This window comes from Enhydra lutris, unplaced genomic scaffold (assembly GCF_002288905.1).
Source record: "Enhydra lutris kenyoni isolate GAN:26980312 unplaced genomic scaffold, ASM228890v2 scaffoldscaffold16, whole genome shotgun sequence".
NCBI lineage: Eukaryota > Metazoa > Chordata > Mammalia > Carnivora > Mustelidae > Enhydra > Enhydra lutris.
Window position 1 is genome coordinate 14,028,063 of NW_019154100.1, and position 27,556 is coordinate 14,055,618.

The window sequence follows — 27,556 nt, forward strand, 5'->3', positions numbered from 1 at the left end:
AGCCATGTGGCCACAAAGCATCCACATGGTTTCATGAACATTTACTCAGCTAAGTAGATCTTTTTTCATACCAAAGGTTAGTTCAGTATTTCAGTGTGGTGGACTAATAAGTTTAAAAATGAATTTAAATTATGATTATCTGTTTATAAGACGGTGGCAAACAATAATAAACAGTTAGCTCCCCTATCATAATGTTTCCCTATGTTTATATGGTATTTCCAACTTTTCAATATACATTTCCATAAAGCATGACAGCTATTAGCTAGATTCACTGTCAACAGTAAAAATCTAGATAATACATGTAAATATGGATTAGTAAAAAGATCTGTCATCTCACTTATTTACATAGAACAAAACCTGCATTTACCTACAGTGCAATAATTTAATGTGTAAGCAGACACAGCAGGAACTACAGTCCCTCCCCCCATGTAAATAAGTGCCAGTCTGTATATACAAACTACCTCTACAACAAAAATGGAGATTAGATAAGTGGGATTAAAAACCATAGTACATGATTTCATGTTTAAAGTAAGTCATTTAGGCAATTTATTTTTTAAAAGTATTTTATTTATTTATCTGAGAAAGAGCATGAGCAAGGGTGAAAGGGAGAAACAGACTCCCCGCTGAGCAGGCAGCCTGATGTAGGGCTTGATCCCAGGACTCCAGGATCATGACCTGAGCCAAAGTCAGACTCTCTTTTTTTTAAATAGGAGAATTATTATTATTATTATTATTATTATTTAAGGATTTTATATATTTATTTGACAGAGATCACAAATAGACAGAGGCAGGCAGAGAGAGAGAGGGAGGTAGGCTCCCCACCAAGCAGAGAACCCGATGTGGGGCTCGATCTGAGGACCCCGGCATCATGACCTGAGCCAAAGGCAAACTCTTAACCAACTGAGCCACCCAGGCACCCAGCAATTTCAAGCATTATTTTGAGACTTAAAAATTAGCAACCTCTTTTACTATATCACAGATTTAGTTATCTTATAACCTAGTTACTAATGATATCTTTTTGTCTGTATTCCAGAAATTATTGTAATTTTTTTGCAAATAAAACACACAAGAAAACTGAAAATGAAAATTCTTATAAGCAAAGATGAAAAACCAGCATTTTGATTTTTGCTTAAGTGACAATTCATCTCAATAGATCAATAATGTGCCAGTTAACTAGAAAAAAACAAAAAACCAGAATATCACTCGAACTGGGGGAGCAACAAATCAGCTATGCCATATGGCTTTTTGAATAAGATAAATGTTCTGAACAGAAATTATGTAACACCAACACGCTGTTTTTTATAATCCAATAGTGGACATGCTTGTGTCTGGATGATTTCTTATAGCAAAATTGATTTGAGAAAGAATTCCATAAAAACTAGTCTTGGTATTCACAGCTTATGCCTTTTTAAAGTAAAAACTTCTTTTTTAATCCACCAAAGAAAATGATGTAGCCACATGTCATTCAACTAACATTAAATTAACTAGAGTCTTATGAACTTATTTCAAATTAAAATTAAACTTGAAAATAAACAATATGCTTCTGACCAAAGGAGTTTTGGATTGACCTCCTACCGATTATGACTCAAATTTTCATTGAACTTTATTTGTTGTAAATTTTATAAAGATAAATCCCACAAATAAATGACCAAAGATTTCTCTATAACTATGCCCATAATATTAAACCCAGTTATTTTAAAGTTAAATATTTTAACCTCCTAACATGTGTATTTTGTTTTCCTTGAGATGAGGATCTTAATCTGTGTCTGTAATTGGTCAATCAAGCTCAGATTCTGTGAAACCTCTGAAATTTTATCCATAATTTGCGGAGGGATGAAATTTTTAAAGGAAGGTAGTTCATAGTGTTCATCCGATTCTTAAAATAGTCTATGGTCCATAAAGTCTCAAAACCTAATTCACATTATTGTCAGCTAGAATGTAAGAAAGCGAAGAACTAGAATCAAGAAAGGGAGTGTTTGAGTGTCTGTATCCAACTGGATTTTCGTATTTAAGTTGATTTCATGTATAGCTATTGTTCATTTCATTCAGGATAGATTTCCCTCTTCCCTCCCAGCAAATGAGTCACGTATCCCAGAAACCACTTAAATGAAGTATACAGAATCCCTGTATCAGTGTTTTGAAAATTACTATCTAAGACTATATATTATTTTTCAGTTTTAGATAGTTGTGTAACAAGACCCATAATTTCTGATCAAAGTAAATAAAAAGGAGCCCCAAAGTGAGTAAGAAATGAACACTACTTTTTCTTTCTGTGCTGTGTGTGTGTCATTTGCTAGAGAAGAGCCTACATAAATACATAGTCCACATTGTTCTTTCAACTTAATCTTCTGTTACACAGTTACTAAAAAACCATTATAATTTGCTTTTCATCTTCTTTTAAGCACATTAATCATTGGCATCCATTTATATTTAACTTGTTAAAATGGGCAATTGAGGGATGCTTGGGTGGCTCAGTGGGTTATGCCGCTGCCTTCGGCTCAGGTCATGATCCCGGGGTCCTGGGATGGAGTCCCGCATCGGGCTCCTTGCTCAGCAGGGAGCCTGCCTCTCTCTCCACCTCTGCCTGCCTCTCTGCCTGCTTGTGTGCTTTCTCTCTCTCTTTCTGACAAATAAATAAAATCTTTAAAAAAATAAAATAAAATGGGCAATTGAGAGACCACTAATATATGTCTTTTAAGATATTATCTTTAGAAATTCGTTTTAGAAATAAAAATGTGCTATGTTGCATTTTAATTTCCCTAATTGTCTTGAATTAGGGAACTGCCATTCATTATTATTTTATTTTTCATTTTGTTTTGCTTTGTTTGCTATTCCTAAATGTGTAAGACACACTTTGTCATTTTTTCCCCCTCAGGGTTATATTTGTCTTCCAATCATTTTGGTGTCAGGGTTGTAATATATATAAAGTATAGAGAGAGTTGTAATAAATATGTAACATAGTACATACTTGTTATATATATTTATGTGAATATAAATATGTATATATAAATTTTTTAGATATGTGCTGCCGAAGCGAGCACAGTATATATAATTTTTATAAAGAATATATTTTTTCTTAAGAAAGTAAAAATACAGGGCACTGGATGGCTCAGTTGATTAAGTAACTCCCTTTGGCTCAGGTCATGATCCTGGAGTCCCAGGATCGAGCCCCACATCAGGCTCCCTGCTCTGTGGGGTGTCTGCTTCTCCCTCTGACCTCTCCCCTCTCATGATCTCTCTCTCTCTCAAATAAATAAATAAAATCTTTCTTTTTTAAGATTTTATTTATTTATGACAGAGAGAGAGATCACAAGTAGGCAGAGAGGCAGGCAGAGAGAGAGAGAAAAGGAAGCAGACTCCCTGCTGAGCAGAGAGCCTGATGTGCGGCTTGATCCCAGGACCCTGAGATCCTGACCTGAGCGAAGGCAGCGGCTTAATCCACTGAGCCACCCAGGCGCCCCAAATAAATAAAATCTTAAAAAAAAAAAGAAAGTAAAAATATGTATTTTATAGATAGCTCCATTGTTTAAAAATTAGGATAACCAGAATTTGAGACAAAGTAGACAAAATCCTTTTGTTTATGAACAACAGAATAGTCTATTGAGTCTACCAGCTTCTTCCATGCTAGTAATAGTACCCTTAGATGGTTTTATTAATCAGTCACTGATTTTCTGAATTAATTCGAGATTTAAAAAAAATTACAGCTTTTAAAAAACTCATATCTCAAATGTCTCATACTCACCAGATTTCCAGTGTACTTTGACCTCCATCTGTGATGGTGTATTTAAAGGTAGGGTAACAGATTAAAAAGCAAAGCTCAATAGCTAAATTAAAGAGTTCCTATTAAAATTACTTTTACAGGGGCACCTGGGTGGCTCAATTGGTTAAGCGACTGCCTTTGGCTCACGTCATGATCCTGGAGTCCTGGGATCAAGTCTGGCATCGGGCTCCCTGCTCAGTGGGGAGTCTGCTTCTCCCTCTGACTTTTCCCCTCTCATGCTCTCTCTCTCTCTTTCAAATAAATAAAATCTTAAAAGAAAAAAAAAGAATTGCTTTTACAAATAATATAACATTTTCATCTTCTGTCAAATAAATATATAATGACTTACAGATACAAATATAGAATTAAGTTTGACTTTCTAATTAAGAAACTGTTCAAAGCATAAAGATGAAAAGAAGTCACTTAAAGTAACAACAACAATGGTTATAAACAGATGAATCATAGAAGAGAAAACATAACTTGGTAATACGTATATCAAAAAAAGCTCAACCACACTTACACTAAAAACGCAGCTAAAAATTAAAAGCCATTCCACTAACAAATTAGAAAACATCTTCAGAAGAAACAAAAAATGCTGATAGATGTACAGTAAACAGAAACAATCATATTCTCCTAATTCAGTTTCTCTGAAAACAATGTCAATATAGGTCATGAACTTAAAAATTGTCACGTATTTTGATATACTCCTCTATCTGATCTAAGCAGATAATCAGAAATAAAATCAAACACTTGCATATAAAGATGTTCTATTTAAAATTAGTGAGAAATTGGAAACAATGTAAATGTCTAAAAAAATCAAGAATAATTAGTCTATGTACTATGAAATTTTACTTACCTATTAGAGATTATGTTTAGGAAAATTATTTTGCAATAAGATAAAATATTCACAATATAATGGGAACAGAAATAAGCTGCTGCATCAATGTGCACCTGTAACCCCTTTTAAATTATTTTTGTTTTTATTTTATTTTATTTTATTATTTTTTAAAAATATTTTATTATTTTTTTATTTTTTAGTGCTTAAGTATAATTAGCATACAGTGTTATATTAGTTTCAGGTGTATAATACAGTGACTCATCAATTCTATACATTACTCAATCCCTTTCACCCATTTTACCCCTCCCCCACCTGCCTATCAGCCACACGGAACTCCTATAGTAAGTGTATGTAGAACAATTATAGCAACTCCATTCTTTTCAAAAGAAAAACAATGTAAGATTATTGAAAGTTTATGCAGTTGTGATTCTAGACCTAGATTAATCACTAATCCATATTTGACAAAGAAAATATTTAACAAAAGAAACGCTCATATTTTTAGAACTATGACTAACCTTGACTGAAAATTTTGGTTTTCATTTAGAATACTGTCAGCTAGAAGAAGAAAAACAAAAAATAACAAAAAAAAAGTTCTCTTAACCAATGACAGAATAGGGAGATTTATTCATATGTGATTTGTCAATGTCAGTGATCACTCAGGAGACAGAGCAGAGTAGAAGGAAAGTGATTTGGACTCTAGAAAGCAGGCGATCTGCTGATAGCGGTTCACATGCAGTCACCTGCTGACCTACATAAATGGTATCACCACGTTTAGATGCTTATTTCCCAAGCTAATGTGGTGCTAACCATAATCCAAAGTGTGATCATTGGATTTAGACCTTTGTAAAGCTTTGTTGTGACCACAGGGATGAAATTTTAAAAACCAATTGCCATGTTATTAATAAAAATGATAGCGAAAGAGATTTTGTTTTCCCTTTTGTAGAGAAATCCATGTAATAAAATCCATAATTATATTGCATTATCTTTTTAGCATATATTTTTAAACCTCCTAGAAAGAGCAGAATCACTTCATGAGTCTAATCATATTTATTTGGTTGATCACTAATAACTATTGAGTGATTTGAACAATAGTTCAAATTGGATATGTTAATTTTCAAGGTTTACAGTCAATGAATGTACACCCTTCTCTTGGAGGCAGAACTGCTCTAGCATAAATAAATAAAGAAAAGTCTCTTAAGAACTTTCTCCATTTCCTTTGCTTATTACTACTGACTGCAAAATGTTAAGAGAATTAGAATACATACACTTAAAATAAGCAACAGACATCTAACCCAAGTGGAAAATTCAATTCCAAAAATTCAGTGATCCAAATGTAAAAGCTACCAGATTTAACGTATTTCCTAGAATCTATATTCTATTTCCAAGGGGCAGAACCAGCAGGATGATAGTAAGTACATAGATTCCTACACACACAGGCAAAAATGTACTATGCATGTAATCTTGGAAGAGAAAAAAAATAAATTCTACTTTCTTCACTAGTTTTTAGATGTCATAGTCATAAATATACTAGCTTGGTATTTCAGATTCAGAAATATGTCTCCTCGAAGTGTTGACATTTTTATATATGGATGCCTATCGAGGAAAAAACTCAATTTGCACACACTGTTGTGAACATAATCTGGTTTTCTTCCTCTGAGTTAGCACAGAAGGCCTACCTACCTGACCACATCACATGTAAATCAAGGAAGGTTGAGATACTTTTTCTCCAGTTGTAGATGAATTGCTTCCTATGACCTTCTGAAAGGTCCATATAATAGCTACAGTTGTCAATGTCACCAGAATTAGGCATTGAGGTTTTTACTTTCTACAAATTTTGTCTCAAAGTAGTATCAGCCAGATCTCAGACAAGGAAAAATCTTGTTTGATTAACTTTTTATAATCTATCAGATACAAAGGACATGGGGGAAAAAAGGACAGAAATCCATCTTGTATTATAGACAGCCCACACGATTATACTAAAGCTAAAGAAGATAAATGGTGCTACCAGAGTTTTAACTCATTGCAGGTTGGTTTACAGCTGCTACAAATCTTTCCTTTCAATAATTTATCTTTAGAAAGATCAGGAAAATAGTAACAAATGTATCATTCTCCAACAAATTGCTCTTTCTTTTCATTTTGAGTCCAGAGTGCTTCTGGAAATATAAAGATACATTAGGGTCTTATGTTGGAATATGATCACTTCAAATTTGGAATGGATGTTGAAAATAAGAGCACTGAAGAAGGGACAGATCACTAACAAAATATCTAAGCCCTGTATTTTATTCAAATATATTGAAATAATTTGATCTTCAAAATGCACTAAAAATAGTAGCCTTTCATGATTTGGGGGGTGGTTGTTATGTGTTTTTAAACCATGATTTGGAGTTGTATTTTTTTTTACACTTCAGATTATGAAATGGCTCAACTATGGAGAAAATGTGGCATAGTATACCTGAAAAATATCTGTTTGTGTATATGGAGATCAAAATTTATTTTTACTTTTGTCATGGACTGTCTGGTTCAATTTAGGGAAATTATCTTACATCTCATAATTACAGTTACCTATCTCTACAGTAGAGATAATTCTTTCTTCTACAAATACCAGCAAAGTTTAATAAGTTAAATGAACTTTGAGCACTCAGTATTTGGGTAGAAAATGCACCATTTATGCTCCATTTACTTATTCTCTCATAAATTACTTTATAAAGTCTCAGTTTGGGGGGAGGGAACATTTATGCTGTCACCATATTTTGTGCTATTGGTTACTTTTCCAGGTAGTGTGATGTTACTATGGAATGTTAGACATCTAGAAGTGGGGCACAGTCCATTTCAGGATGGAGATGTAATAGAATGCATGTTTTTCTTCTATTAGGGCACCATTCTAAATGCTTGTCTCTGACTCTTGTACTAAACTTTTCTTCTTCTGTCTGCTTCTGTTATGCTATTTAACATTTACTCCATTTCTTTTCTTTTTTTTTTTTAAGATTTTATTTATTTATTTGACAGACAGAGATCACAAGTAGGCAGAGAGGCAGGCAGAGAGAGGAGGAAGCAGGCTCCCCGCTGAGCAGAGAGTCCGATGAGGGGCTTGATCCCAGGACCTTGGGATCATGACCTGAGCTGAAGACAGAGGCTTTAACCCACTGAGCCACCCAGGCACCTCCATTTACTCCATTTCAATGAAAAAAATGAAAGTGTCCCTCCCTCAAATTTATCTTTGTTCTATTATCTTAGATGCATATCGGTCATGTTCAGCCGGTCATAACAACTAGTTTATGTTTTGCATTTTTATGCAATTTTCAAAAGTATTGCATCCTTAATTTCCTGTTTGTTTAAACTGTCTCATGGAATAATGAAAGTTAAATTTTAGTGATATGGTAAGAAGATAATGAGGTCCTTAATTATGTAGTCTCTTTGAGAAACTAAGCTTTTCTCTACCCCCCCATTCACTGATAATCTAAGATATAAATTACAATTTACACAGGGGAAGGCTTTCAAAGCAGAAGTACAATAAGCATTAGAGTATCACCTTGAATTGGGGGAGTTGAGAAGAAGTGGCTCATAAACAGGACTTTAATCCAATATAGCAGTTGGTGGATCGTGAAATACTATTCTTTATCTGTCCTAGATGGGACATAGCGCATGCAAAGTCAACTCGACTGCTTCAAGGTTTTGGCAGAAGACAAGTCTGAAAATGTTGACAAAATCAAAATTATAGACATTCTTTTTTTTCTCCCCCTATACACTTGTTTTGCCCACGAGGAAATGTAAGCCCAGAAACTGAAATGACCTACATAAATTATTTTTATTTTTTTGTCCTTTAACCTTGAATAAGTCACCTAATCTAGAGGATTCCAAAATATCTTCCTCTATTAAGATGGGCATGGTTGTGGTGGGATCCAATTTCTTTCTTCTACTTATAAGATTTTTTCTTGAGATTTTATTTATTTATTTGTCAGAGAGAGAGAGAGAGAGAACGAGCAGGGGGAGCAACAGGCAGAGAGAGAACAGGTCCCTGCTGAGTAGGGAGCCTGAGGTTGGACTTGACCCCAGGACCCCAGGATCATGACCTGAGCAGAAGGCAGATGCTTAACCAACCGAGCCATCCAGGCATCTCACTACTGATAAGGCTTTTATGAATCCTAGGAGTTCTATAACTTTCCAAAGAACTGAGTTGTGTTTCACTTTACACACACACACACACACACACACACACACACACACACACACAATCAATGACAATATTTGTTGAATACTTATTATTAGGTTCTGTTTGCTGTTTGCCACCTCAGTTCTATGGCATGTAGATGCAGTCAGATATGCTAATAATACAGTCTCCACAGTTTATCACTTCACTGATATGCTCCTAAACAAATGGGTTAAATTCGATATTTTTCCGTTAGTGCATATATGGAAAGAAAGAATTACGGCTATTAAACTGTGATTCTCCAATTGATTTTACAAGTATTTTTTAATAATTTTGGTGAAACACACTGTTCTAATCAAACAGAGGTAATGCTTTGCTTAGAAAACATGGTCCCAGACAGAGACAGAACACCTGTATTCAAATCCTCATTTACACTGTCCTGAAGCTTCAGTTTTGGAACTTCATTGGGTTCATCAAATGAGGGAATTCCATAGCTTTTCAGTAAGAATTAAATGATAGTAAGTTTGTAGAACAATGCCTAGAATATATTTTCAGGATAAAATAAATATTTGCTAATATTATTGCAAAGCACCCAATACATTGTTGTCAACTCTGAGTACAATTAGAAAATTTACTTAATTTCCATTACTTAAATTTGATGTCTATTTTTTTTCAGAGAATAACCCCGTAAATGCAATATAACATGTATGGAAATATCTTTGGCAACTTGGATTATGAGTCTGATGCTCAGCCTTTTGAGATTCTCCTTCATTCAGTTGATACTTAATATCCTAGAAACTTGTGGAGGGAACTCAGAATAAATTTAAAAATTTGTCTCCAAGCTTGAAGTTCATACCACTGAAGAGAATACTGAAAGCAACCCAACATAACAAAAATTATATTGAACATACATGAAGACATATTGCATGGGATTTTAAATTTTTTTTTAAGATTTTATTTATCTGCCAGAGAGAGAGTGAGTAAGCAAGAGAGCACAAGCAGGGGGAGTTGCAGACGGAGGGAGAGGTAGAGGCAGACTCCCTGCTGAGCAAGGAACCTAGTGCAGTACTCAGTACCAGGACCTTGGGATCATGACCTGAGCTGAAACAGACGCCCAACTGACTGAGCCACCCAGGTGTCCCATGACATATTGCATAGACTTTGAAACATTGTTTCTCTAGTGATTGGAAACTGGTCTCAGCGAGGAGATAGTGGCCCAAATGTTGCCAGTGTGTGAACAAGGTACACACGTGAACATGTTTTAAACACTTAGTGTCCTTTCAGTTCCTATGATCAGGTAATGACAAGACAGATTATAAGAGAGATTTTACATCAGTTCTTTACAGATAGCCAAAAAAATTGTAAGTATTGGTGTTGTTGTTTTACAGAAGTATGCCAATTTAATGCATTAATTTGGACCAATAAAGCTTCAGTTTTTAGAGCCAATTCTCTGCAACATTTCAAAATATCAAAGCAAGGATAATGGAAAAATTGTAAACAAAAATATTTTCAACTAAAAGAATGAAAACAATTCCAATCTTCTTAGTGATCTATAAGGCACCTACCCTATGTACTACAAAGTACTAGAAATAAAAGACCAGACATTTATACAGTTATAATCAACGAAAATCAAATAAGCCAATATCCGTTTATGAGAAATAACTGGTTATAGTGTCAATATTTAAAGTTCATTCTAATTTACCAAGCCATTTATGAATATCTTCTTAGAATCAGGCAACCCTTACCACATTGTTCAAAGTAGAGCAAAGCAGACAGACAAACAAAAAAACTCCATGGGTGGTGTAACAGTTCCCAAGGTTCATGTAAACCTTTAGAATATGTGCCAACTGAAAGATCAGCAAACTAAAATTTTTAATAAATTATAAATATTGTTAATACAGTTTAGTAAATTATAGTGTTATTTCTCTTTAACGACAAATTTATTTTTTTTTATATTTTATTTATTTATTTGTCAGAGAGAGAGAGAGAGAGAGCGAGCATAGGCAGACAGAGTGGCAGGCAGAGTCAGAGGGAGAAGCAGGCTCCCTGCCGAACAAGGAGCCCGATGTGGGACTCGATCCCAGGACGCTGGGATCATGACCTGAGCCGAAGGCAGCTGCTTAACCAACTGAGCCACCCAGGCATCCCAACAACAAATTTATTTTTAAGTAAAGCTTTCAAATATTTAATTAGAAAATCATCTCTCTTCATTTGGCCACTGCTTTTCCCAGATCTCTAAACAACCCTATGAGTTATTTATTTCAAGACTTTCTCACTCACCATTAACTTCCCCAAGATCTGAGAAAGAGCTCTTCACTAAAACTTTCTTGCAAAATGGATTCAACAAGAGCAAATGCAAAACAGTCCACATATGACAGGAAAATCACAAATGCAAATACTAACCAGGTAAATTGTAGCTGAATGTCAATTATGCCTTTAGACTAGTTCTTGGAAAATTCAAGCTTTCTCTTCAATTAAGTGATATATTTAGAGAAGCAAATGAGAGCTAGATTCCAGGATTTCAGAATGGAATAAGTGCTGGGGAAATTCAAATCTCATAGCAGAATCATATAACCCAAACACTATGCCACCAGCTGCACCTGTATGAATATGACATATGCAAGGTTGTTTGAAACTAACTCAGCAAAAAATGTGAAAGCATTTGGACACTCAGCAGGAATAGAACCCAGCATGTAAATTACGTATTTGTCTAAGAAATGAGATTCAAAATAACTGTTTATAAAATGTTTTGTGTGATATCACATTTTCTTAAATTTTTATGTATCCATAGCATTTATGCATTCTGAAGTTGCTGTTATAAATATGCAGTTTTAATAATGAAGTACTTTTTATAAAATATAGTTACCATTATAATGAATCTTTGTTATGAGAAATTAATCTTGATTATAATCAATTTGTTAATTTTTGGGGCTAACAAGATTTTCCTTATATTGCTCCATATTTTATTACTCTAGTTTACCACAGAAAACTGAAAGGACCATAGAAAAGAAATAATGGAAAATGAAGAAAATAATGTGATTGCTATCTCCCTGGATGTTCATTACCATGGTAAAGACACTTGAAATACAAAAAAGATCCCAATTCCTGCATTAGAATAGGATATATTTCAGGTATATGCATATATCTTTTTCATAATGCCTTGTAAATAGTATGGGCAAAAAGCAATGAACATTTATCATAGTAAAAAAAATTTCCCAGGGCACTTGGGTGGCTCATTGGTTAAGCATCTGCCTTTGGCTCAGGTCATGATCTCAAGCTCCTAGGATCAAGCCCTAAGTCAGGCTCCCTGCTCAGCAGGAAGTCTGCTTCTCCCTCTCCCTATACCCCTCTCCCCTGCTTGTGCTCTCTTTCTCTCTCTCACTCTGCTCTCTCTCTCTCTTGCTCAAATAAATAAATAAAATCTTTTTTAAAAATTTCCCCAATAGACAGTATACATTTAAGATTTTAGCCTAACATTACACAATCAATAGTTTGTCATGCAAATGTGAGTTGGCTGATTATGTATATATTAAACTGTACATCATTTTCTCAGGCATCTTAATTCAACAACCTCATTCAGTGAAACGCAATTATAAAAAATATCAATTAAAACACAGTTTGTACAAAATAGAAGAGTACAATTGATTTAATTTGTAGTTTAACTAAGAATCAGATTCTGTAGAAGTCTATAGTATTTGAAAACTCAGTTATCGGATCCTTTTAAAAGTAATCATTCAATACATATGATCCAGTCTCAGATAATTTAGGACACAAAGCTGTAAACTACACAAATCCCATTTTGTTTCTCTCATCCTAATGATGACACTAGTCTAGAGTTTAGAATTGAGATGAAGCTTCTTCACTTACATCTAGAATTGGGACTAGACTCCTGGAGGGCAGGGGCAAGCAAATATCATTCCCCGGGGGCAAAATCAAGGTTTATAGGCAAGGGCGACGGTGAGTCCAGAAATCAAAGACAAAATTTATGTACAGGTCACAAAACCAGCATTTTAGAAGAAAGATAGAGATGGGGCAAATCTTGCTGCATTTTGAATAGCTGTGAAGTGTAAGAATGGGTGGAGATGGTGAGGAAGCCTTCGGGGGAATGCTCCAGAGGTAGCAATGACTTTTACCTTCCTGGGCTAGTGGATGTATGTTGTACTAGCGACCCTGGGAGGCTTTAAAGAATATCAGAGTGTGTGGACAACAGGTGGCAAATCCAGTTCTTTGCTTTTTTCTTTTTTTATTTTCAATACTCTATCTTTTAAAAAAATTTATTCAACTTATTTAAACCCCCCCAAAAAAATTCACCCATTTCTTCCACTTACTACCTTTTGCCTCTTTCAACTATCAGTCTGTTTTCTGTATCTATGAGCTTGGTTTTTTTTTTTTTTTTTTTTTTTTTTAAAGATTTATTTATTTATTTATTTGGCAGACAGAGATCACAAGTAGGCAGAGAAGCAGGCAGAGAGAGAGGAGGAAGCAGGCTCCCCGCTGAGCAGAGAGCCCGATGTAGGGCTCGATTCCAAGACCCTGGGATCATGACCTGAGCCGAAGGCAGAGGCTTTAACCCACTGAGCCACCCAGGCGCCCCTTGGCTTGTTTTGCTTTGGGGTTTTTGTTTTTGTTTTTTTGTTTTTGTTTGTTTTTTTAGATTCTATATATGAGAGAGATCACAGTATTTGTCTTTTCCTGTCTGGCATATTTCACTTAACTTAATGCCCTTAAGGTCCATTCATGTAGTTGCAAATAGTAAGATTTCATTCTTTCATTCTTTTTTATTGCTGGATAATATTCCTCTCTTTCTCTCTCTCTCTCTCTCTGTGTGTGTGTGTGTCTGTGTGTGTGTGTATCACAATTTCTTTATCCATTCATTCACTGATGGACACTTAGGTTGTTCCCATATCTTGGCTTTTATAATAATAATAATGGTTCAGTGAGTATGGGAGTGCATATATCTTTTTGAGTTAGTGTTTTTGTTTTCTTCAGATAAATAGCCAGAAGAGAATTTGTTGAATCATATGGTAGCTCTATTGTTAATTTTTTGAGGAACTGCCATACTGTCTTCCATAGTGGTTGAACCAATTTACATTTCTATCAGCAGTATGCAAATGTTCCCTTCGCTTCATATCTTTGCCAGCACTTGTTATTTCTTTTCATTTAGATAATAGCTATCCTAACAGATGACATATCTCACTGTGGCTTTCATTTGCATTTCCTTGATAATTAATGATGTTGAACATCTTTTCATGTACCTGTTGCCCATCTAATATGTATTCTTTAGAAAAATGTCTATCCAGATCTTCTGCCCACTTTTTTTTTTTTTTAATTGGGGCTTGAACTGAGATCAAGATCTGAGCTGATATCAGGAGTCAGACACTTAACCAACTCTGATTTCAAATTATATACAGAGACTTTGGCCTGTAATTTTCTTTTTTTGTGGTGTCTTTGTCTGGTTTTGGTGTCAGCCTAGACCCATAAAATGAGTTTGGAAGAATTCCCTCTCTTTTATTTTTTGAAAGAGTTTGAGAAAGATTGGTATTAATTATTGTTTGAATGGTTAATGGAATTCACTGATGAAGCCATCTCACCCTGGACTTTTTTTTATTGGGAAGTTTTTGATTACTATCCAATTTCCTTGCTAGTAATCAGTCTGTTCCAACTTTCTATTTCATCATGATTCATTGTTGTTAGGATGTATGTTTTAGGAATTTATTCGTTTCCTCTAGGTTGTCTAATTTGTTGGCATATAATTGTTCATAGTAGTCTCTAATGACTTTTTCAATTTATGTCATATTAATGTAACATGTCTTTCATTTCTGATTTTATTTATTTGAGTCAGCCTAGTTAAAAGTTTGTTAATTTTGCTTATCATTTCAAAGAACTATTAGTTCTATTGTCTTTCTATTTTTTATTTTATTGATTTCTTCTCTAATCTTTTTATTTCCTTCTTTCTGCTAGCTTTAGGCTTTATTTATTCTTCAATAGCATCTTGAGATGTAAAGTTAGATTGTTTATTTGAGAATTTTCTTGTTTCTGGAAATAGACATGTATCACTATGAATTCCCTTAGAACTGCTTTTGCTGCATCCCAAAAGTTTTGGTATGATACTTTTCCATTTTGTTTGTTTCAAGGTATTTTTTATTTCTCCATTAATTTCATCTTATACCCAGTGATTGTTCAATAGCACATTGTTTAAACTCCACATATTTGTAATTTTTTTATGTGCTTCATGTAATTAATTTCTAGTTTTATACCCTTGTTGGAAAAAATGTTGATATGATTTCAGTCCTCTTAAATTTATTAAATGTTTTGTCACTTAACATATGGTCTATCTTGGAAAATATTCCATGTGCACTGAAAAAAATCTATATTCTGTTGGTTGGGATGGAGTGTTCTGTATATATGTATTAAGTCCATCTGGCCTAACACGTCACTTAAGACCAATGTTTTCTTATCGATTTTCTGTCTGGATAATCTATCCAATTGATGTAAATGGGGTATTAAAATCCCCTACTATTAATGTATTTCTAGTTCTCCCTTTATGTTTGCTAACATTTGCCCTATATACTAAGTGCCCTTATGTTGGGTGCATACATATTTACAAATGTTATATCCTATTGTTGGATTCACTCTTTACCCATTATGTAAAGCCCTTCTTTATCTCTTATTGCAGTCTTTGTCTTTAAGTCTATGTTGTCTAATATAAGTACAGCCAGTCTGGCTTTGTTTTGGCTCCATTTGCATGAAATGTCTTTTTCTATCCCTTTCCTTTCAGTTTGAGTATGTCCTTCCACCTAAGGTGTGTCTCTTATAGGTAGCATATAGATAAGTCTTATTTCTTATTAAAACGATTTCAACTGTCTTATTGAAAATATTTCTTAATAGAATCATTATTTTCTTGCTGGGGTAAATACAGTATGAAGACAGACATTTAATAGCATTGCTAGTAGGTAATATTTGTTGAGTGTTTAGTATGACCTAGCCACCGAGCTAAGCGGCTTGAGCACCATATTTTATTTATGAAGTAATAATGATTTATTTACATTTGCTATGTGATGTACCTAAAGTTCAGTAAGGTTATGTGAACATCTCTCTGTAACAAGAGATGCAATAACCTTTTGAAATTATGCTGTTCGGTATGAGCACTGGATGATGGCAACATGACAATTAGTTGTACTAGTTAAGCCCTACTTCTATCACTGTAGTTTGCTGAACCCCAGGTCAGAATTCTACAAAGAAAACTTAAAAATATGAGCGATCATTCAGAGGGATGAAGGATTCTTCTTCCCAGGAAAAGATTTTCAAGTCTGGAGAAGAAATGAACTTTGTTGGGTGGGGGGAGTAGGGAGTGGGGAGGAAGAAATTTCTTAAAATGTTTTGGAATTATTATTAGGAAAAGAAAATTATTATGAGGAAAGAGTCACATCTGAGGTTGGATACTTGTGGCAATAATAAAAAAAATAGTTGTCTGTCCTGAGGAAGTATCATTTGTCATTGGAAAACAAAACAAAACAAAACAAAACCCGAAAGATAAAAAGGAAATAGTAGAAATGTAAATAAAACATATTTATAATCATATTTTTTTAGCAAAGTTGAGTAAGAGTGATAACTGATTAATGCCAATTTGGCAATTTTTCCTAGGATGTAATCGGAAGACCTCATCATCATTCAAATCTTTGGATTTGCATCTCCATAGTTTCTTTCAAAGGCACCAGATTCAAAAAGTAGTCCCTCTGATTTTCTTCCTTAGGGTATAAGTCGGCTGCAAGGTTCTACTTACGTTCCAGGAGTTGGAAGAAGATCAAATTTCTCAGGGCTCTACGCTCCTATCTGCAAGGTCATCCAGAGGAGGTATTTAATCCCCATCCACAAGAAAAAGCTGGGACTCGTGGTAGGAAACATGGCCTCCTTCTTGTCAGTGATTCCTCATGTTATTGTTATGTCAGCAGAATTTATCACAGGGTTTACAGTAAATGGATTTCTTATCCTCATCAACTGTAAAGAACTGATCAAAAGCAGAAAGCTAACACCAATGCAACTCCTTTTCCTATGTATAGGGATGTCGAGATTTGGTCTGCTGATGGTGTTAATGGTGCAAAGTTTTTTCTCTGTGTTCTTTCCACTCTTTTATAGGGTAAAAGTTTATGGTGCAGCAATGTTGTTCTTCTGGATGTTTTTCAGTTCTGTCAGTCTCTGGTTTGCCACCTGCCTTTCTGTATTTTACTGCCTCAAGATATCAGGCTTCACTCAGTCCTATTTTCTTTGGCTGAAATTCAGGATCTCAAAGTTAATGAGCTGGCTGCTTTTGGGAAGCTTTCTGGCCTCCATGAGCACAGCAGCTCTGTGTATTGAGGCTGATTACCCTAAAGACACAAACGATGATGATGTCCTCAAGAATGCCACGCTGAAGAGAACTGAACCCAAGATAAGGCAAATTAATGGAGTACTTCTTGTCAACTTGGCATTACTATTTCCTCTAGCCCTATTTGTGATGTGCACTTTTATGTTACTCATTTCTCTCTACAAGCACACTCATCGGATGCAAAATGGATCTCATGGTGTTAGAAATGCCAGCACAGAAGCCCATATAAATGCATTAAAAACAGTGATGACGTTCTTTTGTTTCTTTATTTCTTATTTTGCTGCCTTCATGGCAAATATGACATTCAGTATTCCTTATAGAAGTCATTGCTTCTTTGTACTAAAGAATATAATGGCAGCATTTCCCTCCGGCCATTCAATTATAATCATCTTGAGTAATTCAAAATTCCAACAACCTTTCAGGAGACTTCTCTGCCTCAAAAAGAATCAATGAAGACGAGAAGCAATGTAAAATATTGTGTATTTCTTTGAAATGGATTCAGAAGACTTGTGTTTTGTTTCTGGTTACTCATGTATTTTGTGTGCTCTCTTTCTGGCAATTTCCTTCTCATCTCCTATACGCAGGACATGGGAAACACGAATTCTGATACTGGATGGATAGGATATTTATTTTTCCAGGGATTCTATATTTAAAAATATCATGATAGTGACACATTTAAATAATTAGTACTTGTAGTAGAGAGATAATTGTGTTATAAATCAGAAAAAAATGATCTGTTATCTGTCTTCTCAGGTCATTGAGAATCTTCTGGTTTTGATGAGCAAAATCAGACTGATTTAGGCTAAGAGTTGGAACAATATAATAAATTTGACTATTTGAGTAAACCTATTTCTCAAAGAGCATCAGTAGTGTAATAATTATTAGAATGCAAATTATATGTTGAAAGTGTATATATGTTAAGGCAATTGTATTCAGATATACAGATTGAAGTCTTAATTTGCTTTTGATGTCAGTTACTAGTTCAGGTTCATAAATGATAAGATGCAAATAGAGCTAGTACGCATGTGCATATACACACAAAATCCAGAGTCTCCATTTTTAACAAGATGAATAAATCTTTTTCAACTCCCTGAAGTGTTAAGCTCACTCCCAGAGAGAATATGAGTGAGGTCGTTGACAATGAAGTCCCAGCAGGAAAATGTTCAGCTGCTGTCTTTACCCCCTAACTAGTGTGTTGATTCTTTCTTTTTCTTTTTTTTTTTTTAAGATTTTATTTATTTGACAGAGACAGAGATCACAAGTAGAGAAAGAGAGAGAGAGGGGAGGAGGCAGGCTCCCCGCCTAGCAGAGAGCCCGACGTGGAACTTGATCCCAGAACCCTGAGATCAGAACCCAAGCCGAAGGTAGAGGCTTAACCCACTGAGCCACCCAGGCAGTACTGTTGATTCTTTCTAACTGGAAATGTTGTCTGGGGTATGGCAGCAGCAAATGACTTGAAGATCTAAGGTGAAAGTTTTGAGTATGTGGATAGATTTAAGTGAATTCTGCTCTTACTAAGGATTTTAAAGTCTTGCTTTAGGAAAGAAAAATAATTTTTGTAATATCTTACACCTCGGGATATCTGTTGGAAACCCTCATTGGCTCCTAAACAAACAAACAAACAAACAAACAGATGTGTAGTTACTGTAATTGTAAATAAATTGTGATTAGGTGAAATGGAAGTTGCAAGGATGAAAAAAGACAAACAAACCTAGGTGTGTTTTGTGTGTGCCTATGTGTGATTTTTTTTTTTTTTTACTTTACAAAATATTTTTATATGCAATTGTTTACTTCATCTTCAGAGCACATTGTAAAGTAGAAGTGGCATTATCTCAATTTTCACTTGCAAAAGTAAGGTTGGGAGAGGTCATTACACATTCTTAAAGTCCATCAGCTACACTCATTGGTGTAATTAGGACTCAATATATAATGGAATTCTTCTTATAACACTGTGCTATGAGGCCATGCTCTATGCCATAGATGAATGTAAGAAAATATTTTAATTTCCTAACTCGGAAAATATAACAGTTGCTTTACAGTATTGCTGAGCACAAAGCATTTATGCTCAAAGTACATAAGTTACATCAATAAATGCTGTTTCAGCGTATGCCAAATATTGGTCTCTAATTTCTGTAGGGGTGTATAGTTTTATAGAGGTGGTAGGACAATGGAAATGGTACTCCATGGAGTTGATGGGAATTAGAAAGAATAGAAGTTTATTGATCCAGTTTTCTATGTAATGATTCTGAACTTTCAAATGTGTTTGCATTTTCAGAGACCCTTAGTTTTTGTGTTAGGTTTTACTAACTAATTTTAAAAGTTGTTAAGTCTGTGCTTAAGTCCCTTTTTAAAAATTGTACTTCTTGGGGCACCTGGGTGGCTCAGTAGGTTAAGTGTGTGCCTCTGGCTCATGTCATGATCCCAGGGTCCTTGGATGGAGCCTTGCATCGGGCTCCCTGCTCAACGGGGAGCCTGCTTCTTCCTTTCCCTCTTTCTTCCCTGTCCCCCACTGCCACTCGCTCTTCTCTCTCTCACGCTCTCTCTGTCAAATAAATAAATAAAATAAAAATAAAAATAAAAATAAAATAAAATAAAATAATAAAATAAAATAAAATAAAAAATGAAAAAAATAAAGGGGCACCTGGGTGGCTCAGTGGATTAAAGCCTCTGTCTTCGGCTCAGGACATGTTCCCAGGGTCCTGGGATTGAGCCCCACGTCGGGCTCTCTGCTCAGCAGGGAGCCTTCTTCTTCCTCTCTCTCTCTCTGCCTGTCTCTCTGCCTACTTGTGATCTCTGTCTGTCAAATAAATAAAATCTTAAAAAAAATGAAAAAATAAAAAAATTATTTTATTTATTTTATTTTATTTTTATTTTTATTTTATTTAAATAAAATAAAACAAAAAACACAAAGCAAAAAAGCCTGCACTTCCCCATTGTGGTTTACTATGATATTTCCAATATACCTAGTTTCAAGGAATAAAAATTAGATGGCAGTTTTTTTTTCTTTAAACCATCTTTAAATTCTTAAACAAAACTTTTTGCTTTTCAAATATATACTAAATTTTCTAAGAAATGTAGGCAGCTCTACCAGTATTCTCAAGTATTGTACCATATGTACTGTAATGTGTTAAAGCTTCTATAATAATTTTAGTCATGAAATCACACTTTAAAAAAAGCAAGGCATTCCTTTCGGCGTCTGGGTGGTTCAGTTGGTTAAGCATCTGTCTTCAGCTTAGGTCATGATCGTGGGGTCCTGGGATTGAGACCTGCATGGGGTTCCCTGCACAGCGGGGAGTCTGCTTCTCCCTCTCTCCCTTCCCCATCCCCCCATTCTCTGTCTCTCTCACAAATAATTAAAATCTTGAAAAAAAAAAAGCAAGGGTTTGCTACTACATGAAAGAAGTTTTAGAATCTATATTAGTAATTCACTCACTATTCCCCTCACTAAAGCAGAGGTTCTCACATTTGAATGGACATCAGAACCACCAAAGGGCCCATCAAAACAGATCGCTGCACCCCACCGGCAGAGCTTGACTCGGGTAGGGCCTGAGAATGAGCATTTACTAAAGGTATCGTGCTGGTGGTCAGAAACCACACTTTGGGAACCACTGATTGAGAGTTAGTGTATTGTAAAGGCTGAGAAACTGGTCTCTGAGGCCAAACTAGATGGGTTTTCTTCCTGGACCAGCTGCTTATTAGCTGTATAATCTTGAGCAAGTCCTATTCTTTCAGCATCCTCATCTGTCAAATGAAATAATAGAAGTCCCTGCTCCCAAAGGTTGCTGTGAGATTAAGTCTATTAATGGGTGTAAAACACCTAGGACAGTGTCTAGCACACAGCAAAGACTTGGTCCAAATATTTAGTAAGTCAGGAAATATTTTAATTGCCATTCTGTGGAAGGTGGGCAGATTATATCTCAAATAAATTTTTCCTTTCTTTTGAAGTTGGACAAATAGAACTAAAATTCTATATTGGTAGTTCGAAGAAAGAGGTAAAGTATGCTTTAGCTTAGAATGACAAATAAAGGTTAGTATTTTGATTTGGCATAAAAGTAGGCAAGTAATTTTGATGTCTATAAAAAGCAGACTGACCGAGGTGGTAGAACAAAAATTAGTAACTGCCAGAGGGAGGAACCGGAAAAGGACAAGAGCACCTGAGGATGGGAGTGAAGGAAAGCATTGGGAGCCTTAGGGCTAAGACAGAAAGACAGATGAGAAGGCAAGGTTCACCAGCTTGCCTAGGTCCTTGTTTCAGCTGTGAGACACTGTTGTGCATTGTAGATGCTTGGCTTGGTGAATAAATGTGGAACACACCCTTTTTTGAAACATCACTCCCACTCCATCAAGGGAGCATGTTTTTATGGGTGTGAATTCAACATAGATGGCTGAAGGAGAAAGTCTCTAACCATAGTAAATTTGAGAGGTCCTTTGGAGGAGAGGGAAAACAAACAAACCAAAACACAAACCAACAGACAAGCTTTGAACATCAGTAACACCAAACCAGGCATTCTCAGGCTTAGGGCAGAGCAGCCAGCGTAGGCACAGTGTGAAAGCTTCACATATAACTAGAGATACTTAACTCACATACGGCCCTGATTTGTAGACAAACTTACCAGGAATGTATCTCCATTTGTGGTCCCAGAAACCACCACTTCCCCAATAACAATCACTAATCATCTGTTAGAAAACCTATTCTAAAATGTATTGATGGGGTGCCTGGGCGACTCAGTTGCTTAAGTGACTGCCTTCAGCTCAGGTCATAATCCTAGAGTCCAAGGATCGAGTCCCGCATCAGGCTCACTGGGGTGCCTGGGTGGCTCAGTCAGTTATGTGTCTGCCTGGTCAGCAGGGAGTCTGCTTCTCCCTTGGACCCTCCCCCATCTCATGCTCTCTCTCTCATTCTTTCTCTCAAATAAATAAAATCTTAAAAAGAAAAATGTATTGAGGCTCTGTGGTATATCAAGCATGACAGTCTTAATGGCCCTGAGAATGGTCCTGAGAATTCACCGTGATCTGCCGGGACATGGAGACAATTAGTACTGGGGCCTCCCTCCCACTACCAAGGGAGGCTTGTTTTCAATCTTCGTTTCCCACTAGATTCTTAGCATTTTCCAATGAAAGAGAGGAATGCAACTTTGCACAGGCCTGCAAAGCCAGCAGATTCTGAGCAGCTGGCTTTCCCAGACAGATCTATGAATGGTTGGCATCCAGCTTCGGGAAGGGGGTGCCCAGATAACTTGTTCTTCAGTTTGCTCTGGCCCGACCCTCACTGGGGCCAGATAGCTTTGTAAAACAGAAGAGCAGCAGGAGGAGGAATTCCTATCGCCCAGAATGTTCACTCACCGTGTGTCCAGCAGGCCCCGCCCCTCATCATCTATCTAGAGGGTATTAAGGGGATCGGAAAACTCAAGTCCTCTTTTTTTTCCTGGTCTTTGCTTGTACAGTGATTACCCTAATAAAATCCATTCTCTAAACCATACCGTGTGACATGTTAGGGGGTGAGCGCAAAGAGGCTTGCCTGGCACAACTGAGTCAAGGGTAAACTCAGGCGTGTCTAATCTCTGATATCCACTCCTACACAACCTTGCCCTCTCAAGCTTGCAAAAGATCCCACCTCACTTCCTATGGCCAGTTCTCCCATTGTTCTTAAATGAAGAGGGCCTTAGAGCCCTGAATCCATGTGATTATGTCATTTTATTATATTCTCATCGCTCTCAAGCTACAATTGCCTCTTATTCATATTTGTTATTTTCAGTGTGGTAATCGTTTCATTGATAAAGAGGGAGATGAAATAAAAGCTAAACTGCTCAGCTGCACGAGGGCATCAGTTAACATTATTTTTTTCTGCCCAAGGAAATTCCCTTATTCTTATTCTTATTTTCTTATTTTGAGCATAACTTAACACTTCTTTCATTCCCATATTAATTTATGCTACATTTCAAACTGCAATTACTAGTTATATGACAAGAGTTTTCCTGCAGTGAATTTTAAGTTAATTCATTTGTATAAACATATTGTTATTCAAGTAACTTCTTCAAAACTTCATATTCCTTAGTACCTGGAAACATGAAAGTGAGAGTGTTGAGGTTTTCCTTTGCCATAACTCGTTACCTTCTTAAATATGTGGAAGCTAGGCAACAGATTCTTGTATAGCCCACACATAACTCATGTGCAGAAACATTTTATTACAAACTCAAAATTATCTACCAAAGAATAGATTTTTTGGATGGCCCTACATATAGCTCGAGTCACTTAACTATGTGATAATACTGGGGTGCCTGGGTGGCTCAGTCAGTTATGTGTCTGCCTTTGACTGAGGCCATGATCTCAGGGTCCTGGGATGGAGCCCCGCCTCGGTCTCCCTGTTCAGTGGGGAGTGAATCTTCTCCCTCTGTCGTCCCTTCCCCACTCCTGCACAGGCACACATGTGCACTCTCTCTCAAATAAATAAATACATAAATACATAAACTATGAGATAATATATCCTTATCAGAATATTCTGGAAAGGCACTCATGAAAGCATTAAATATAACTCCAGTAGTTTTTATGCAGTTTGTCCATCCAAACCATCTTCCCTTTCTCTCTTTTTTCCCCTTTTTCTTTCTTTTTCCCTTTGGGGGAAGAGAGGAGGGGACAACGGAAGAGGGAGAGAGAGTATCCTAAGCAGGCTCCATGCTCAGTGCATTGCCCAACACGGGGCTCAATCTCATGACCCTGAGACTGTGACCTGAGCTAAAATCAAGAGTCAAATGCTCAACTAACTGAGCCACCCAGGCAATCTCCCTGCCCCCTTTTCTTTGCTTTTTGTTATGAATCCTGTCATCATCAAGGATCAGAATTGATAAGAAATCTTCAAAAATGTCCTCAAACTTCAGAGATCTACCCTCATTAGTTTTTCATGAGAGTGACTGTCAGGACTGTTCACCTGGCATTTAGTACCTTGTTTTGTGATGTGTTCTTACAGGTTGTACCTTTTCTAGCCAGTTATTATATTCTTGAAATCTGGGGCCACATTATAGGAACTTGGGCATCCCAAACAACCAATATTAGTAAATTAAACATAAATAAGCACCTGAACATAGGCTTTTGAAAAAGAATCATGCATCTCTATGCAAGATAGAGAAAGAAAGAAAATTAGATAGCATAAAGATAGGTTGATTTTATTTCCAAAATTGTAGAAAACTGAGTACGCTAAATTCTGTCATTTTCCCAAGTAAAAACAGAACAAAACAAAAAACAATAAAATTGAACATTGGGGGAAACAATACAGGCATATGTATCTTTGAGGCTCAGGTTATAAACTGGGATAAGATTATAAGTAATGCACTGCCACCCAGTGGCAAACTTTCACTTTATTTGAAATAATGGTTTATGTAGTCGAAAGACTCTAGCTACTAGGGGTCTTTGGTCAGGAAATGTTATACTCCACTAGAAAAATATAAGGGAAAAAGAAGTTAACACTAAGGTCATAGGAAATTTTGAACCAACCAAGAGTATATATAACTAGCCCAAATCAGACAAGCAAATTAAAAAAAAAAAAAAAAAGTAAAAACAAAGTTATTTATAAGATAATTGGAAACGTGGATTTTGGCCTGGATTCTCAATATCAATGAATTGTGTTTGATATTTTTTTATATCATAGTGGTTCTGGGCTTATACTTTAAAATACAATCATTTTTGTCTTTCAGAGTAAACATTCCAAGATGATCACTGATAAAATGATGTGATGCAGAATGGAGGGAGAGAAATTGGAGCTATATTTCAAACATTTTGAGTTATTAATTGAAACTTTTTAAAGGTGTTTGATGGTTACATGGGGCTTCACTACACAATTTTGTCTACTGCTGTATATATTTGAAATTTTCTTTTTCTTTTTTTTTTTTAAGATTTTATTTATTTGACAGAGAGAGTGAGCGCACAAGCAGAGGGAGCAGGAGAGGAAGAAGCAGGCTCCTGCTTTCCAAATGTGGGGCTCAATCCCAGGACCCTGGGATCACGACCTAAGCCGAAGGCAGTCACTTAACCAACTGAGCCACTCAGGCGCCCCTATTTGAAATTTTCTATAACAAAATCTTTCAAATTTCACCAGGACATAGATTACCATTGAGTATAGGATTTGATTAGTAAAAACAGAGAGTTTTCTCCATAAACTGTTTTGCAGAAATCAGTAGGTTAAATCATGAGTGAGATAGAAGAACTTAAAATCTTTGTTTGCCTTATAAATGAACATTGAGGAACTAAACTCAAACCTTCTTAAGCCCAAGGTAAAAAGAGAGTGGAAACAGCTTCTCAAATCATGTTTGTATCAAGGGTCAGACTTGTGTTGTCTTATAAAACAGATCACTAAACAAATAACAAAAGGTGAATTGTCAAGACTTACTATTTAGTAAACTTCATTGGAGTGCTACGAATTTTTCTCTCGTTTCTCAGTATTTACTAAGTATTGAGCTTCCACGTATGTTGATTTTCCAACCTTACAAAAAAGAGCAAAGGAGTTACTGCCTTGTTGCTAGGTTTTAGGCAACAATTAGAGGTCCTTGCACTCAGCAATTAGAGGTGCTTTCACTTTTTTTTCTTCTCTGATTTGAGTCCTTTAGAAAATTAATTCAGTTTCTTAGCAACCCAAATGGGTAAAACTTAAATATACGTAGGGTTCTTTTGTAAAGCAAAGGCTAAATATTTCCCTTATAAACTGTTTGTTTAGTCTTTCTTGGTTTTGAAGAAAAGAATTGTTGAGGTACACAGCCCTAGAAAATTTTACAAAAAGCTCTCAGTTTCAAATGGTGAGTGAAGTTACTGATTTTCTAATGAATGCTCCCACTTTTGTTTTCATTTTGAATTATTCCAGTTTGTCAATTTGACTAGCTTTTTAGAATCTGTGTATTTTGATATGAGATAGATTGATTTATTTATGAAAAACAATTTCTTTATATGTAATACTGCAAAAGGGAAATTATGAAAAAATGTATTAGGAAGGAGAAAGCCAAGCTAGAAGAACATACTGAATTTCTTTATCAAGTTACAAATATGCACAAATTTGTGGTTCACTGTGCTCTTAATAGCACACTACAGTAGCACACTACACTGCTTTTTCTTATGTTGACAGCATGTAGGTATCCGTTATATGTTTATATCAATCTATTTAAATATCTATTACCTCAAATAATTATATTACAAAATTAAACTCAGATATGTAAGCAAAAGAAGCTTAAATTTACGTATTGCTAACAAAAGAAATTTATTTCTTTTAACTAGTAGATCGTTAAAAACAGATAAAAATTTTGTGACTCTCCAGTTAAAAATATTTGAGGAACAAATTTAAATCAAAGTTTATTTCTTGTATTGCCACTCATATAAAGAGCTTTCCATTGTATAGAAAAAAACTATGATCAGATATTTGGGGTTTTAGATAGAGTTTTCAAAAACAGAATTTGTAATTTTCAGATTTGGGGAAGCACAGAATTCCTAGTATTCCTCTTACTGAACCACATAAAATTTGCATCTTTGTAAGATTGAAAAATTTTTGAAAAACAGAATTTCACATGGCTCAACTTAAAATATGCTGAACTCTACAGAGGATTTGTAAAGCTAGAAATTCTTGTCTTATCAATTTTATAATCTAATTTAGAGGCAGATTTTGTAAATAATTTGCTTTAATACAAGATGCGAGGCAAAATGTAGCGTCAAGCTCCATTGCTCTATTTAGAAGAAAGGATGAATCCTGCAGGGGGATCTGGGAACACTGTGCTGGAGATGGCATTTAAACTGGTCCTTCAGAGATGAGAATAATTTCATAGGTGGAAAGTAACTGTGTTTATTGAATGAAAAATAACGTATTCTTTTATTTTCAATGAGATGTCTAGGCCAAAATATAACTTCTGTAATATCAACATTGACCGCTAAACCTTTGACTGAATGAGAATGTTGCTGGCTTATTTTTCTTAATTCCTCAACCACACATCTCGTTACTTTGTATTTCTCTATGCTGTAGTTTTTCTTTCCATTTAAAGTAAGTATGATGTGATATCACCATCACAGGCTTCAATCATTCAACTAGATCTCCAGGGGATTTCTTTCTCCTGAGGTGTCCATGGACTACAATGCTACATCCCAATACATGATTCAGATACTATCAAAGCCTAATGTTACATACATATTATTCAAATGAATAGCATATGATATTAAATTCGTAATATAAGACAAAATAAAGTATCATAAAAATTGGAGAAAATTTATTACCGTTTAAAATATGACTTAGAAAAAAAATTTAAAAAAATTTAAAAAATGTGGCTTTGTTTCAATTTTTGTTAGTCAGGAAGCCCCAAGACTATAAATAGAGACAGAGGCAGGCCTCAGAGTCAACAGGGCGATTGAGGAATATGTCTACTCCCAGGGGCCTAGCCAAATGGAGATCTAGACCAATGCCACATTCTCTAACCACAACTC

The 27,556-nt window shown here is 35.5% G+C and overlaps 1 protein-coding gene across 1 annotated transcript; it reads left to right on the forward strand.

The window, feature by feature from the left end:
- Window positions 1–16,648: 16,648 nt before the first annotated feature.
- LOC111147177 (taste receptor type 2 member 7-like) lies at window positions 16,649–17,563 on the forward strand. The gene has a single exon (XM_022503066.1). It carries the CDS (start codon window positions 16,649–16,651, stop codon window positions 17,561–17,563), a length of 915 nt encoding a protein of 304 aa, XP_022358774.1.
- Window positions 17,564–27,556: the final 9,993 nt, after the last annotated feature.